The sequence below is a fragment of the Porites lutea genome, chromosome 1, assembly GCF_958299795.1.
Source record: "Porites lutea chromosome 1, jaPorLute2.1, whole genome shotgun sequence".
NCBI lineage: Eukaryota > Metazoa > Cnidaria > Anthozoa > Scleractinia > Poritidae > Porites > Porites lutea.
In genome coordinates this window covers 46,641,362-46,656,860 of record NC_133201.1, presented here as the reverse complement: position 1 = coordinate 46,656,860, position 15,499 = coordinate 46,641,362, and the positions used below count along the sequence as shown (strand labels likewise).

The window sequence follows — 15,499 nt, the reverse complement described above, 5'->3', positions numbered from 1 at the left end:
CTCCTTGTGACTGTATGCATGGATGCATGGTTTGCTAGCTGAAGGCAATTATAATTATGTTCTGGTCTTTGCAGGCCAACAGCTTTGGAAGTTCCCTATGCATTTAATGTTCACGAGTCTCCTGTTACGTGCACACAGTTTTATAGTGAATGCCCCAAGGATTTCATAAAAGCACTGAGTTCTACAGCCATTAGTCGCACAAGAAAGAGACAGTTACAAAGGGAAAGCAGTACACCTCAGGTTTGTTGAGCAAAGCCTCAATATTCATTCTTGTCAGCAAACATAAAAATTTATGCCTACTGTAGTTTTTTGTTGCCCCCGCAGGGTTCCGGCCCAGAGGAGGCACCCTAATGTCCCCCGCGTAAAGTAAAAGTATCGTATCGTCGTAGTGTTAGTATGCGAAATTTTCTCGATTTGTTGAAACTAGGCGTGCACGGTGGTCCGGGTAGTTAGTTAATCAATTGTGGCCCTGAAAAACTTTGAAGGAAAAAAAACTACAAATTTTTAAGAAAATGCTTTTTTCGTGAGAAGGACTCTTAAACGTTGACAAACGTCAACAAATAGCAAAAACTATAATTTCTATATGTTTGCTTTGTGCAAAATCGCGAGCATTTACAAGGCCCTAAAGCGTTTTGCTGACTTGCAAGGACCCATCTGTTATAAGGATGCCCAAAATACAGAGATGAATCTCATAGTTTATCAGCTATAATCCGTGTAAAGTTTGCTTATCATTTTCGCATAAATTATGACCTAAATTTGGAAACCGCTGAATTTCTCGAATTGGGTCTTTGCAATTTTGGTGAAACTCTGTTCAGCGGAAGGCATTAATGCGCACTATGTGTAGCCGAGAGATTTTTACGAAAAAATGCCAGCAACAGCAGATTTTCAACTCAGACCTCAAAGGGGTGTGGTATTATGACCACGTGACATTTACTCCGATCGCCAAAAATTTTATGTTATATTGTAGATTGATCTATATGTTATCCATTCTATGTGTTAGACTTACGATAAAAGTAAAGGTGGGAATACCAGAGAGCTTCAAAGTAGGATGGTACCCCCCCCCCCCAAAAAAAAAAAAAAAAACAAGTGGTTCGAGTCACCTTAAGAAGAACTAAGAGAACTGACTATTTTTTTATATTTAGACATCTTAAACATGATTACTAGTATAAATGTATACTCCTTCTAAGTATAGTTATGTTGTATTTTTTAGATTGTATACATATCACTAACATATCACTGTCTTGCTCATTCAATTTTTTTATTTGCAAGAAAGTGAAATAAACTATCTTTATTTATTTGTGTAAAACAGAACCGCTATTGACCAGCTGACCTTGATTAAGTGGCATGGCCACTATTCCCTTCCCTATTGGTGGATGCATAATTACAATGTAATAGGTGTTTGACAGTATCTTAACATTCTTAGTACTATATGATTTTCTCTTCATTTAATGAAAGCCATGGCCAATTTCTGGAGGAATTTTAAGTGAGCCATCAGAGAGTGCCACTGCAGAGCTCATCGTAACTGGGTGAGTGTTTTATCTGGTTGTGTCACTCTCAGATCAAGCATGGCTTGGAAGTTACCGCTGCTGTAGTGTCTGATGCTGTAACTTAGTTACACCAAGTGCTTTTAACAAAATTGACAGTTTTGGGAAAAGCACATGCACAATAGACAGATCAATTAATGGGGCACAACAGAAGCACTGCCTTCAATTCTAGCCAGGGTGTAGCGTATTTTCATTACAAGTTGTTCTAAGGAGAAATAAATTAATGAATTTAATTAATCAACTAAAGCTTTATGCTACAAGTGAGGTTCACTTAACCTCACTGGCCCAAATTTCATAAGGAGCATTTTTCTAAGCTGTTTATGTTGTTTTGTCTCAACTTGAAAAGTTTACAATCTGTCCCATATTAGAGGATCAGAGTCTATGGAACTTTTGAATTGTGGGTGGGGATCAAAGGTATCCAAGGGTAAAAATCAGAAACAAAAGAATGAAGCTTGGGGAATGTGGGCTTGTTAGGGTGACAAAGAGAACACATTGAATGGCAGCCGGGTCTTTTAGCAGTGCTAGAAAAAAAAAGAATTTCAGCATGTCTTTAGCATGCAAGCAGCTCATGTTTTTGCTTGCCCAGGGCAACTTCTTGCTTTGGTAGCTAATGATTTAGTTCAAGAATGACATTGCCTGGACTGTTGCTGTTGGGTAAGTGAGCTTTAACAGTCATTTGCCCATCAAAAAGAACTAGTTGTCGTGGGTGACCAGATGGGGCTTTTTTCGAGCCCTGCAGTGGTGTTCCTGTTCAAAGCCACAATTTTTTTTGTCATTTCAGACACTCAGATGGGTCAGTAAAGTTCTGGGCTGCCAAGTCAGGTAGTTATAAAACTCATATCTGCCAGACATCATATTATTGCAAATTAAATTGCACTTTAAAACTTGCACGTTATGAATTTCTTAGTGCAGCTTTCCAATCAAAGATGCCAAACTCTTTCCCTCATAGTTTTTATCTCCTTTTTTATGGATCCACAGTTTTCATCTGTTTTTTCCTTTACTATGCATTCACTCTCCTTAGTAATTCCTAAAAGTACTAAAATTACATGTAACAACAAAATAATTTATTATCTCAATTTACATTCTTGAAACTAGGTTCAATAAACATTATGGTCACACCATACTTCAGATTTTCTCTACTAGAGGCCTAAGTGCTACGCTATAGAAAGTTATATTTTTATTGACTAAAATTAAGTGATTGGTTCTGGAAAGAAGGTTAAAGTTTGGCACATGCTGGGCCACATGTTGAAGTTAACGTGTAAAAAGTCCCAGGGACAAGAAATTTAATAAGGCTGCCTGCATGCTGCAGCATGTCAGATCATGTCAGTTTGGGAGCAAAATGGTGCTTTCCTATAACAACATTCCTATGTCATCCACACAGTGGCTCTGTTAGGGAACAGTTATTATACTAGGTCCTTGTGACAAACTAAACAAACAACAAATAAAGAAACAAACCACTTTATTTCTACTTTACACAGACAACTAAAAAAATTACAAGAAATATAGTAATAACAATAATAGTAATATTATAATAACAACAATACGTACAGTAGTTGGATACTCAAAATAATTCTAAAGCTAAACTAGTTGGGTGACCATCATTATAATAATTGAAAATGTGCAAAAAGTCAGGAAAGAGGCATGACAAATAATTGATAAATTTTGTACACATACATATTATAAACTGGTACAAAAGTAAATATACAGGACAAAAAGAAAGAAAAAGAAAAAACAACAACAACAACCAAATATCAGTAAAGATTAATAGAAAAACACCATAAATTGACACAACACACCAAAAAAATAAAGAAAAAATTGGTTAGAATTCGCATTAAGCTGTAAGCAAAAAACATGTCATCCGCAGTGAGCAAATAATTTCTGCCATCTTTGCTTCCCACTGACCATCACCTTTGTGTGATGTTGTGAGGATAAACCCATAACTGAACAGCAATCTATGAGTCAACTTGTCCTTGTTTTCCTCACAGATGTCCTAAAGTGTCTCTACAAACTATCGACAAGTAAAATTTTTGAGAAAAACACAAGTACAACAGAAAACAGTGAAACCAATGGAAAGGACCCACCATCTGAAGGAAGCTGTGGCAATAACAATTCAGAAAGTTGTCCGTCATCAATGGTGGACATTGATTGCTTTGCTGTAAACATGGTGGAGCTATGTGTGCGAAGTAGGACTCTTCTACTGGCTGGTAGTAGTCATGTGATAGTGTATCAGTTTAGCATGACGGAAGAAACATTAGAACTTGTGGTAAGTGGTATAGTTATTAGTGATCTTATGCAATACGATGGTGGAAAGAAGCAGGCTTCATATCAGGTGCTTGGAAGTTATGCACGAGAGAGAGAACAAGGCACGTGTATGTCCCCCTCACATGCTCCAAACTTTCTTGGGCCTATATTATTTTCAAGTGCCTGCTACCTAAAGGAAGATGATGGCAAAATGTTTGTGTGTGACAAATGTGACAGGGCTATTATTTCCATGTTTGTTGTGATCTTCACTTAACGTTACTATGTTCTTGTCTTGTACAAAAAGGTCTGTTTAGGAAGGAGGAATTTGGTGAAGTTTTCAAACATAATTTTTGTCATGCTTGTCACACATTCTTTCCTCTGCCATCCTATGACATAAGTTCGCCAGTGTTTCACGTCCCTGGTCTTATTCCCTCTGCATCAGTGACATGATAATACATGAAACATCCCAAGAAGATAATTAACTAACAAAGGACTTTACAGCAGAGCTGTCACTAAGACTTAAAGTTGCTGGATTTACATGTATTCAGTTTGTAGCTGGGAGTTGAATAGCTAGCAGGTTCTTTTGGTTCTGTTTTCTTTTTGATCCCTATGAAAGTAGCTAGGGATCATGCCAGGAGAAATCCCTTGCCCTTGCCCCTTAATGGCAGTCCTGTTACAGTATCAGTCAGCTTTATCTGCTAGCATAGTGTTTCTGCCCAGAGGGAGAACTCACACTGCTATGAAAGTGAAACCAGTTTATGAAAAAAATACATGTACGACATAGAGGTTTCATTCTTAATTATTTTACCACAAAGGAGCATGCTACAGAAATTAGTTTTGACTCAAAATTGTTTTGTTATTAATTTTGTGGTGTTAAGTCTTCTTATCATCATTGCATCATCAATACCACCACCACCACCATCACTACCACCACCACCATCATCATTATCATCATCATCATCATCATGATCATCATCATCATCATCATCACCACCACTACCACTACCACCATCACCACCACCACCACCACTACCACCAACATCATCACTACCACCACCACCATCATCATTATCATCATCATCATCATCATCATCATCATCATCATCATCATCATCATAACCATCATCATCATCACCACCACTACCACTACCACCATCACCACCACCACCACCACTACCACCAACATCATCATCATCATCATCATCATCATCACCACCACCACCACTACCACTACCACCACTACTACTACCACCACTACCACCACCACCACCATCAATCATCAATCCTTAGTGTGTGCCTGAGAACCTTATTGTTCCTTGTCTTCTGGTTGGATGTGCTGAAATAGTTGTTTGAAATCATTTTCTTCTTTGTTTGTAGCAAGTTGACATCAGTATGATGAATGATCAGAATGCAGACTTGTCACCAGATTCTGCTGAAGCCTCAAGCCCAACTGATGATAAAGGAGAGGGCCTGGTGCTAAGTCTCACCTCAAGCTCTATGCCTGCATTGTCTCCAACTCTAACCTGTAAGACTGGTTTGTACAAGAGGTCTCCAGGATTTCAGCCATCTGTCTGCTGTATGGTTCTTTCCTCAGGATCTGATGTCATACCTCCAAGCAACTTGGCAGTCAGCTCAGACTTTGGAGTGTAAGTTCCAAATACCATTCTGTTAGTCTATATTGTGCAAGTTCCTCAGGGCCTGTCTAGAACTAGTGATTAATGCTTTATTCTGTATCAGCTTATTGGCATCCACGAGAAAACTTGGTCACATCTGTTTTAAACCTCTTCACTTCTCTAGTTCTTTCCCTCTACTTTTCATTTCCAGTTATTTTTTTAATTTTTTTCCCCGTCACTTTGCTTTTTTAGCCTAACTATGATTAATGCAATTATCTAATGTATTATAATAATTACTGTAACTCTGCCATTGACTTTGCAAACATACTACTGTTTATACTTCATTGTAATAATTAATTGAGGGAGCCTATTCCTTATAAGCCTGGTGGTTTCCTTGGGCTTTTGCATCATTAGCTTTTAATATTTAGTGATTTCTTTTTTATGTATTATAACTTATGGCAAAACAATAAACTTGAACTTGAACTTGAATGATGACAGTGACCACTCCCATTTACCCAAGTTGTTGTTTTTGCTGTTTCCATTTACAAAATGGCATTTTTTTTGTAAGCTGGTTTGTTTCCCATTATTTAGCATTTCCATCAGTAATGGCCCTTCTCTGGCGCTTGTTGACATCATTCAAAAGAAGCTTGTAACAGTTTTGTCAGCACAGGACATGAGTGGTAAGTATTAAGCAGCAAAACTCTTCACTTGGCCGAGAACCCAAGTTTGGATTGAAAATAAGATACTTGAGCAAACACGCCTTTGAGCACGCGAACCGATGCCGATGCTACATGATGTCTTCTCCCTTCCTTGACGCCACTAAATTTGGGTTGCTAAGTTTCTGTACTCTTCTAGAGACGATTTGCCCGAACACTTGAGCAGAACCACCGCCGAAGAACGCAAAAATTCCACTTCTAATTGGCGTGTGTTGCCCAGAAAAGTCTTTGCTTAAACTCCCTAAATTTTTTTTTGAATTCTGCTTTCCACTTTATGGTGCAGAATTTTTTATTGAAAGACCTACAGTCTCAGACAAAAGTAGTTGGGACACTTCCACCCAACGCTGTTTTTTTTTTTTTTTTGCTTTTGGCCCGTCCCCTCGTCCTACAAATGTTATTTATCGCAGTTAACTCTCCAAATCTTGCACACCAACAAGATAGTTAAGCGTGCCAACAATTTTAACTGAGACTGTAGGTTTGTAAAAGAAATTTTTCCTTTGCTTCTCACAATTTATGCATTCATATACCCCTGAAATGTCCATACCCCCCCCCTTCACGGAGTGCACTTTTGCTTAAGACCCCCCCCCCCGGTATTTCCGTAATTATTTAACTTGATTGGGTACTCTTTGGAAATAATATTTGGGTCAAAAATATTGTTGCACGATATCATTATGCCAAAGATAATTTATTTTTGTGTGTGATAAAATGAGAAAAAATATTTATACTGTGTCTTATAATCTCAAGGACGTCTAAGCTAATAATTAATCATAGATGCGATACCTGATAGGCCACTTACATGATGACGTCATTTCACTACAGAATCCTTTAGGGTTTTGCTTTCTTGTGCAAATAGGGCTTTTGTTATTTAAACCTCACTGGGAGTACAACATTTTAATGTGAAAGAAAACACGAAAAGGATTCTGGTCTTAGTAGTAAAATGACGCTATCGTGCAAATGGCCTATTACACTACTGACTAAAGGAATAATGTCATCTGCAAAAGAACCAGTTACATTCAAACTTAATACCACATGAACTTTCATTACTTCATTTCAGTTAGAACATGTTACAAGAAGGCTTAGAACACGACCAAATTACGGTGAATCAAGCGTGTAATAAAGCAACAGCTAGATAACCGGAAGCTTATTTACGAGGCGATGTTAGTTGTATTGAAGAAAACTATCGCGTAAGCCGTGAAAAAAACATTTAGCCGACCGTAAATAAAAGATTATTAATGAAAACAATACTTGTTTTTAAACACCGGTAGCAGTAAACTAACTGATAGCTTGCTCACAGAGAAGCTGTTATGTATTGAATAACTCAGCAATCTTACTCAGACGCCCTGGAAGAAGAGACTCGGTAAGCAACCCTCCCCCACCCCCTCGGAAATCGCCTCCTTTCAGACCCCCCCCCCTCCCCTCGGAATTTCCGTTACCCTCCGTTATGGGCGGGGGGTATGGATATTTTCTGGAACTACACATTGCATTTTTGTGGTCTAAAATGGACCAAAAACAAGTCAAACTAAACAGGTCTGTGGCAAAAAAAATTCTTTGCAGCTGTGTCAGATTCACCGTCAGCAACAGCGACACCATCTGCTGGCACAGCAGTTGTAACTGGCACCCCCCTGACATTCACTATCAATGCTGATGGCACAGGAGGGGAATTCCAGGTTGATACCAGCTCAAAACCTGAAAGGAGGAAGAGTCGTCCAATCCGACCCCCTCCCCCAGTGAGAAGGCTGAGCGCTAAGTTGGGTGATCAAAATGGCAGTGAAGCTGTAGATGGTTGGTTACGATCAAGAACGTCAAGCGCTCCCGTGCTGGATCCTGGTCCTCCTGATAGCATCAGTTGTGTACGATTTGCATGCACGTTTACTAAAAAGAATGGTATGTAATGTTACATCAGATAGTCATTGTGTGTCCTGTTATACGAGGTATCCCTTGATTGGCATTTTAATGAATTACGGAAGTGATTCTTACTGTCGATTCTTACTGTCGTCAACCTTTCTAAATAACGGTGCCTTAAAGTGCAGTATTTATTCTGTCTAGTCCATGAAGGGGCAGCAAAGGTGCTTTGCTACGAGGACTCGCCTCATTGGCCGAAACTAGAAAGAAAAATGGCCCCCCCGCTCCACGACCACACATCTTTCAGAAAATTATTAAGAATACTAAAACGGCCTTAAACAAGATTTTACAAAAATATTGAGTAGCTTAGTTATCTATGACATCTGGTTGTTCTCGCCAATCATCTATTTTATTTAGTTTTTGTCAGCCCTTGCTGGAACCTCATTGCGCCCAAACTGTGAGCTGGAACACAAACCCCTGGGTGATCTTTTAATCGCTGCATGTCTAAAATCCCGTACGTTTATATTTTAAGCTACTCTGTGTCACGTTATCCCGGTTGAATATTTTGCAGACAACTTGGTGAGCCCATGTCTGTGGGTTGGAACAGCCCTTGGTAATGTGTTTGTTGTGGTGCTTAACTTGCCGGTCCGAGAGGAAAGAGATTCACAACCTGTGCTATCTATAACTACAGGTACGTAATACAGAAAGGTTACCTGACAATGTATCGGTACTCAAATGTTTTATTGTCTTTGACTGTCGAGTAGGTATGCTGTGGTTAATTTTTTATCTCAGGTAATTTTTCTTTTTTTTTTTGTTTTTGGGTATGTTAATGTATGTTAATGGCATTGAAACAAAAGAAAATAAAAATCTACCAGAGAAAAAAAATTAACTACAACATGTACATTGGAGCCGACAGAGCTGATAGGTGCTCCTGTTTCTTGTATGAGCTTCAGACATAATTTATAAACGATTTACAGTTTGGATTTAGGGGTAGCAAATCCACCCAGTGGTTCTTCGTCTACCTGATTTTTGATCGAATTGCAATTTGGAAACGTTGGTTTTTGAGGAGAGGGGAAAACCGGAGTACCTAGAGAAAAATTTCTCTGAGCGAGGGAGAGAACTAACAAACTCAACCCACATATGGCTTCAACGCTGGGATTTGAACCTGGGCCACATTGGTGGGGGGCGAGTGCTCTCGATCGCCACAGCGCCACCTCTCGAAACTTCAATCGTGGACAAAACTCTTGGGACACTTTTGCACTTCTGGGGCATTTTCCAATTCACACAGGTCTAACCTCTCCCCTCGCCCCACAAACAACGTTGGACGCGTATATCCAGAATTTTTTCTGAGTTTCAACCTTGTATAGGGTGGGAGGAGGGAGAACTGTAAGAAAATTTCGAAAAGGATGCACTGTTTTAAGAGAGAACCGAGAAATGACAGAAAAATATGAATATATGCAGTACTGTGAATATATGCAGGACTTTTGTCCAGGATTGCTGGTTTATAATTTTCCTGTAGTTGTTTACTAAGTCTAAGGGAAACGAGGGTTTCACCTTCGTTACAGGCTTAACTCTTTAAGCCCTAAGATCCACATACAAATTCTCCAAACGGATCTCAATACATTTCCTTACAGAATTAGTTGAGAGAATTTGTTCAAAGATCAAAGCATTTTCCCTTAGGTGATCATTTTATTTATTCTCATAACCTTTACTCTGGATGATGTATTGATTTTGTCGGGAGAAAATTGATGTTGGTCCCTCTTGAGACATACATGCAGGATTAAGCCCACAGCTGATAAGCGGAGGTAAATAACATGTGGTTTTGATCACGTTACAGGGTCTTTATTCCATCCTAAAGCAGGCGTGATTCAAAGCATTGTGATCCTGGATGGTCAGGGACATCTCTTTCCTTCGCCATTTCAGTTTTGGAAGGAAAAAGATTCACACCAGAACAAGAGTAAGTATGGGCCAGTTTGGGAGTAGAGCGTTGGTACGTTACTCGAACAGCACAGTAGCTAAATGACTATGTTATTTTCTTATGTCACATTAACACAAACTCTGAAATCGTATTCAATTAAATTAGTCCCGGGCTATCGGACACGACCTTCTTTGCACGCTGCGATCTGAAATCTCTGAGGAACTGAACCTGGTAATGTGTTACAGCATGGATAATAGAAAGACTGGATGTCTTTGTATTATCCATGGCTACAGTTGTTTTTGTTTTTCTTGTAATCGAGTTATTTACTGCTTACCAAGGTCCGTTATTTGATAATCGTAGCCACTCATACAGTTATAAAGTTGGAAAGTATTTCGTTTTGCACTGGTGATGCTTCCGATAGTTGACTTCTGTTCAGTTAAACTATAAAACGTACGAAACACTACCCTAGGATAGGGGTCCTGTGTCACACGTCTGTATCTGAAAGATGGGTCTCAGTTCTCATCGTTAGTTTTTCTCGGTGGAGGCATATTCTTTCATCCCAATTTCCCTTTTGTCCACTGCAATAACTTTGCTACTTGTTCCTTGTTAGAATTAGCCTGTACTAGGCTCCAAGATAGTGAGTACAACGGATCGAAAAAAAAAGCGGGCAAAACCGCGGCAGGGCTAGGAAGAGCGCGCGCGCTTTTTTTAGTTTTCGCTCGCCTGCACTGACCGAGAGCCTGGCACACTCAGACTATGTTAGAATTTCTTCAAAGTTTCCTAAAATTAATTTTGTAGAAGTGGTTCTTTTAATTGACCCTAAACTTTTCAAAATGAGCTTTCTTCTCTTTTTCAGGAAACTCGATGATGACAAGAGAAATATTTGACAGGCATTTTGTAGTTATTTGTACGGAACGAGAAGCCAAGGTCAGATAAAGTTTTGCTTGACGTAATAAAAGTTTTAAAAAGGGAGTCAGTAATGTATTAATGGCGTAGACTTAAATGGGTTTTTGTTATTTGAATGCCATGCAGAGGGGTTTTTACAGCAAAGATTAGAGAACAAACTAAACCAAAGAACTTTGTTTGGGAATAACCACGCAGATAAAGCCGCAGTAAACCACGCTCTGCGAGCGCGGGAAAATGCGTACGAGCAAGTCACTATTAGTGTAGTCTTACTTCTGATTAGCTAAACAAGTGACGTTAGATATAATTTTATCCAACAAAATCTTAAGCTATGAAAAACAACGCCGTAGCGAAATTGCTTTTGACATTCAGTTGAGGACCACCCTATTTACCATGTTTACTTCTAAGAATTTTTTTTGGCAATAGGAGTTATGTAAGTAAAAAAACCGGGAAGAAAGTGAAAAGTATTTAGTTCTATGATTTCTTTCAGTGGTAGTGGTGGTGGTGGGCGGGAGGGTGGAGGGAGAGGGGGGGGGGGGGGCGGGTTGGAGTTCATCTGTCCTCAGGTATACCTATATCCTTAAACTGACCCCTGAGCAGGGATAAGATGAACAGATCGCACGAAAGAGTATATCTCTGAACATTTTGCCACTGAACTAATGCTTAAGCCTAAACAACTTACACCAAAGATTTATTAACGTGAACATTGGACGTTGCAACGTACAAATATCCATTGAGATTAAGGCTTTCGGGCCGTGTTTTTTGGGTTGGTTGTTTGTTTTTCTTTTGTTCCTCTGGCGCCAGAAGTGATCGTTTGGCCATACTAAGAATTATGTCAAATACAAGTCAGGAGTGATAATCGGAAAGCATAATTTTTTTCCCGATGCCACTGCTTATTAGAAGTAAAACAATACCTTTGTCTTGTTTTTGTTTTGTAATGTTTAATTTAAAGGTGTACTCATTGCCGACAAATCAAACAAATCCAAAGAGCTTTTCCGAAGCAAACCTCCTTGATGATGACTCCGCCGTGTTACTCAAGACAGCCGCTGTTGTCGTTGAAGGTAACAGGTTAACGTGACTTCTTTAACAGTAATGATACTACTACTGGGCATATGAAGCAAACACAACGCAACGTCAGATTAATAAGAACGTGATAGCGCTGTGAAAGGACTGAACACAACCTCAGGGTGCTTAGTTTCTTGCTGTCTTTGGTGACGTTGTCTTTGCTAAATCTGCTTACTATTTCCACTGGATAAAGTTTTCGACATCGTTGTCACATGTTTTCCACAAGTTTTTGTGCTTAATTTGGTTACCCACGAAACACCTACGAGCCCCTTAAGAACTCGTTTGAAAGTGTTTGTACGTGTCCAGATTAAAATGAAATTTGCAAGTGTGGGTTTTTTAGGGAGGAGAAACCAGAGTACTCAGAGAAAAAGCTCTTGGAGAAAGGGCGAGGGCCAACAACCAACTCAACCCACTTATTGCGGCGACGCTGGGAAAGGAACCTAGAGGGTATCACTGAAACGGGGGATCGGGATCTATCTTTTTTTTTTTTAAATAATGCTGTTTTAGGGTTAGGGTTGACACTAACCCTAACCCTAACCTAACTCTGACCCTAACCCTAAAACAGGATTGTTTAAAAAAAAAGGATAGACCCCAACCCCGACCTCGACCCCGCGTTCTACTAACACCCGAACCCAGGCCACATTGGTGGTAGGTATGTCCTCATTGCAAATTGTTGTTCATCTAATGGGTTTGGTTGGCTCCTTATAGTATAGAACCAGTCCACATCCATGTGGTTTTGAGGGCAGTGTCGTGTCTTAACCCTTTGAGGCCCAATATCCACATACAAATTCTCCAAACTGATCTATATATTTGCTTAAGAATTAGTTGACAGAATTTGATAAAATATCAAAGCATTTTCACTTTGGTGATCATTTTATTTATTCTCATGACCTCGTCTCTTGACAATGTATGGATATTGTTAGAAGGAAATTGATGTTGTTCACTATTGGGACTTATAGGGTTAAAAGCTTTGATCTCTACTACTGTGTGTAATTGCGCGACTTCGCCGCCAAGACATGTTGAATTTTGATTGGCTATAGATGACAGGAAACCCATCGAAGTTTTTAAAAATGTATGGAAAACGTGCCAAAAAAATGTCGAAAACTTTGTCAAGTGGCACCGGTGGCCAGACCTTCGCTGTAACATAAAAACCGTTATTCCTGTCTCCGTTGCTAAAGCCAGGGCATATTCAGACACAGGCTAACCAATATCTTATGATTTTGATGTAGGAAGCAGCTGCTTGTTGTGTCTCACTAGTCTAGGAAAGGTGCTTGCACTCAGCCTACCAAACCTATCACCGCTAATGGACGTAGAGTGCTCCTTCCTTTTGAAGGAATACAGGTTAGTACTGTTTCACCAGGGAGTGGGGTAGGGTGTCGATTTGCCCAAATGGACGTAGAATGCTCCTTCCTTTTGAAGGAATACAGGTTAGTACTGTTTCACTTGGGGGAAGGGTAGGGTGTTGGTTTGCCCAAACCTATCACTGCTAATGGGCTTAGAATGCTCCTTCTTTTTTATATAGGGGGCTGGGTAGGGTTCGTAATTAGCCTGCAAGCAGGCTCTCTATTTTGAGTGCTAGGGAAGTAGTGCGTGTTTCACGCGCCAGCGAGCCACGAAAGAATTGAGGGTGGAGTGGGACCGGAAAAAGGGGCTCTCCTTCCTTCTCCTGTCTCGACGTCTAGTCTCAATTCGGTCGTCGCTCGCGCGTGATCCTTCGCCTGACGCGAATCTCAAATGGAAAACTTGCTTACAGACTCTCTTTTACTGTCCCGGCAAATGTGCTATTCCGTCACGTACCAGACGTGTCTCGATGTATGACGATATCTCAACTTTTAACTGGTTCCCATGACAAAAACTACGCATAGTTCGGCAATTACTGTAATTTTTGAGTTGTTTTTCTTTGCTTAGATTCCTCAAGACATTGGTATTTTCTGACGATGCCCAGGCATTGATTTTGTGCTCGCCGTTCGAAATCCAGCGGCTTTCGATGTTCGTCAGACCAGGGTAAGTGGGAATTTTATGTTAGTGTCCATGAATTCATGCTCCTGAATCCGAATTTTTTTACCCGTTCAATGTGAAACTGTATTAACTGAACGTTACTGTGCACTTGGTTACACTCATGTGATTCGTACCTTTTTGTATCTGAGCGCTTTCCAAAAGTCGTAACTGGCCGGCGGACCGGTCATTTTGAAAGAAAAATGTAACTGCGACGATCATTTCTTCATTTTAAAAAATGTAACCCTTACTCGAAATTTTCCCTAAATCCCACCACTGCTGAATATACCATGTAAGAGTAGACTGATCTGGCTGGTTAGGTTCGATAGATAGTGGAATTCTCTTTACAATTGGAAAGCGCTCTTAGTTTTTGTTCCATGCCAAGATGAGAATTGATTGCCATTCCGTTTGAATTATTTCAGGACGTTAACAGAAAATCAAGGATCATTATTCCGTGCTATGGAGACACCTGAACCTCCCAGTAAAGGCTTTTTTAGCAGCTTGTTTAGCTCCGCAGCTTCACCTCTTGATAGGGAACAGCTTTGTAAGTGTTCTTTTAGTAAATCATATCGGTTTCTTAATCTTTTGTCAAAATTATCTATTCAAAAAAATGGACAGTCAGTCCGTCAATCCATTAGACAGAAGCAACATTGCATTTTCCCAATACATGTGATTTGACGGTTCAGCTGAGTTGTGCAATAATGCAAACAACGCACGAATCTCTTTTTTTTTCCGGACTGAACATGGCGGTTAGTATCGAAGAAATGAGGATTACTCACAGATAGTATTGAAGATTTGAAGAAGAGCTCGATAACGAAGGAAAAATGTAACGGTCCTCTCTTCAGTTTTTAGAATTGCATTACATGTGGTTTAGGCCGATTTGAATGATCACATGGCCTTAACTAATTCTGGTGTATCTCGCGTAGATTATAGTGTGCAACAGTCAAGCAGGATTAAGTGTAACCCCCCCCCCCCCCCCCCCCTGCAACATTTCCTCAATGAAATGATTTTTGGAAAGGTAAATCCGTTAGTAGTTGTAGATTTCAGATTCATCTCTGCATTCCTGCATGCGTAATGAACAGTGAATTCACACACGAGATAGTTATAGTACACTATTCTTAAATGTGATGTAAATGTCTTCATATAGGAGCCTACAATGTATTATTTATGCAAAGGCTTTTTCAATCTGACCGAATACTGAGCAGTACTAACGGGTTCATTTTTCAAATAGTCAGTTCATTAATATAATCGATGGGGGAATGCTTGACTTGGCGTGACTGTAAAGATTTGATTTTTTGTTGTTTGTTTGTTTTGTTTTGTTTTGTTTTGTTTTGTTTTGTTTTGTTTTTCCCTGGGGCTGTTTTGAAAAGCACTTTATGTCTGGTCCCTCTAAAAACAGTTTTGTCTTGTCTCGAGTTGCTATTTTTCTCGAGTCAAACATCGAGCTCTCGAGAACTCTACCTCGAGGCTGGACACACACACACAGTACATTTGAACTTTGTCTAGCGTTGTTGTTTTGCTTTTGCCTCTGACAGTCGGTACAGAGAGTGGAAATGCGTCTCGTAGTCTGACAGATCGTTTTAATGGCCCTGGTATGGAAAAACTACAGGAAACGTCCAGCGGATTAGCTGGTGTTGTGGCTAGGAACAAACAGGTGAGGTT

The 15,499-nt window shown here is 39.8% G+C and overlaps 1 protein-coding gene across 1 annotated transcript in view; it reads left to right on the top strand.

The window, feature by feature from the left end:
- Positions 1-15,499, top strand: part of LOC140952912 (syntaxin-binding protein 5-like) — a 32,173-nt gene that overhangs the window by 14,287 nt on the left and 2,387 nt on the right. Inside the window, exons 12-26 of the mRNA XM_073402369.1 lie at positions 75-240; positions 1,456-1,526; positions 2,326-2,366; positions 3,530-3,807; positions 5,163-5,431; positions 5,990-6,078; positions 7,669-7,998; positions 8,528-8,647; positions 9,794-9,913; positions 10,731-10,801; positions 11,730-11,838; positions 13,072-13,183; positions 13,751-13,846; positions 14,260-14,381; positions 15,373-15,491. Coding sequence (XP_073258470.1) covers positions 75-240; positions 1,456-1,526; positions 2,326-2,366; positions 3,530-3,807; positions 5,163-5,431; positions 5,990-6,078; positions 7,669-7,998; positions 8,528-8,647; positions 9,794-9,913; positions 10,731-10,801; positions 11,730-11,838; positions 13,072-13,183; positions 13,751-13,846; positions 14,260-14,381; positions 15,373-15,491 — 2,113 coding nt within the window. The remainder of the gene's footprint in view (positions 1-74; positions 241-1,455; positions 1,527-2,325; positions 2,367-3,529; positions 3,808-5,162; positions 5,432-5,989; positions 6,079-7,668; positions 7,999-8,527; positions 8,648-9,793; positions 9,914-10,730; positions 10,802-11,729; positions 11,839-13,071; positions 13,184-13,750; positions 13,847-14,259; positions 14,382-15,372; positions 15,492-15,499) is intronic.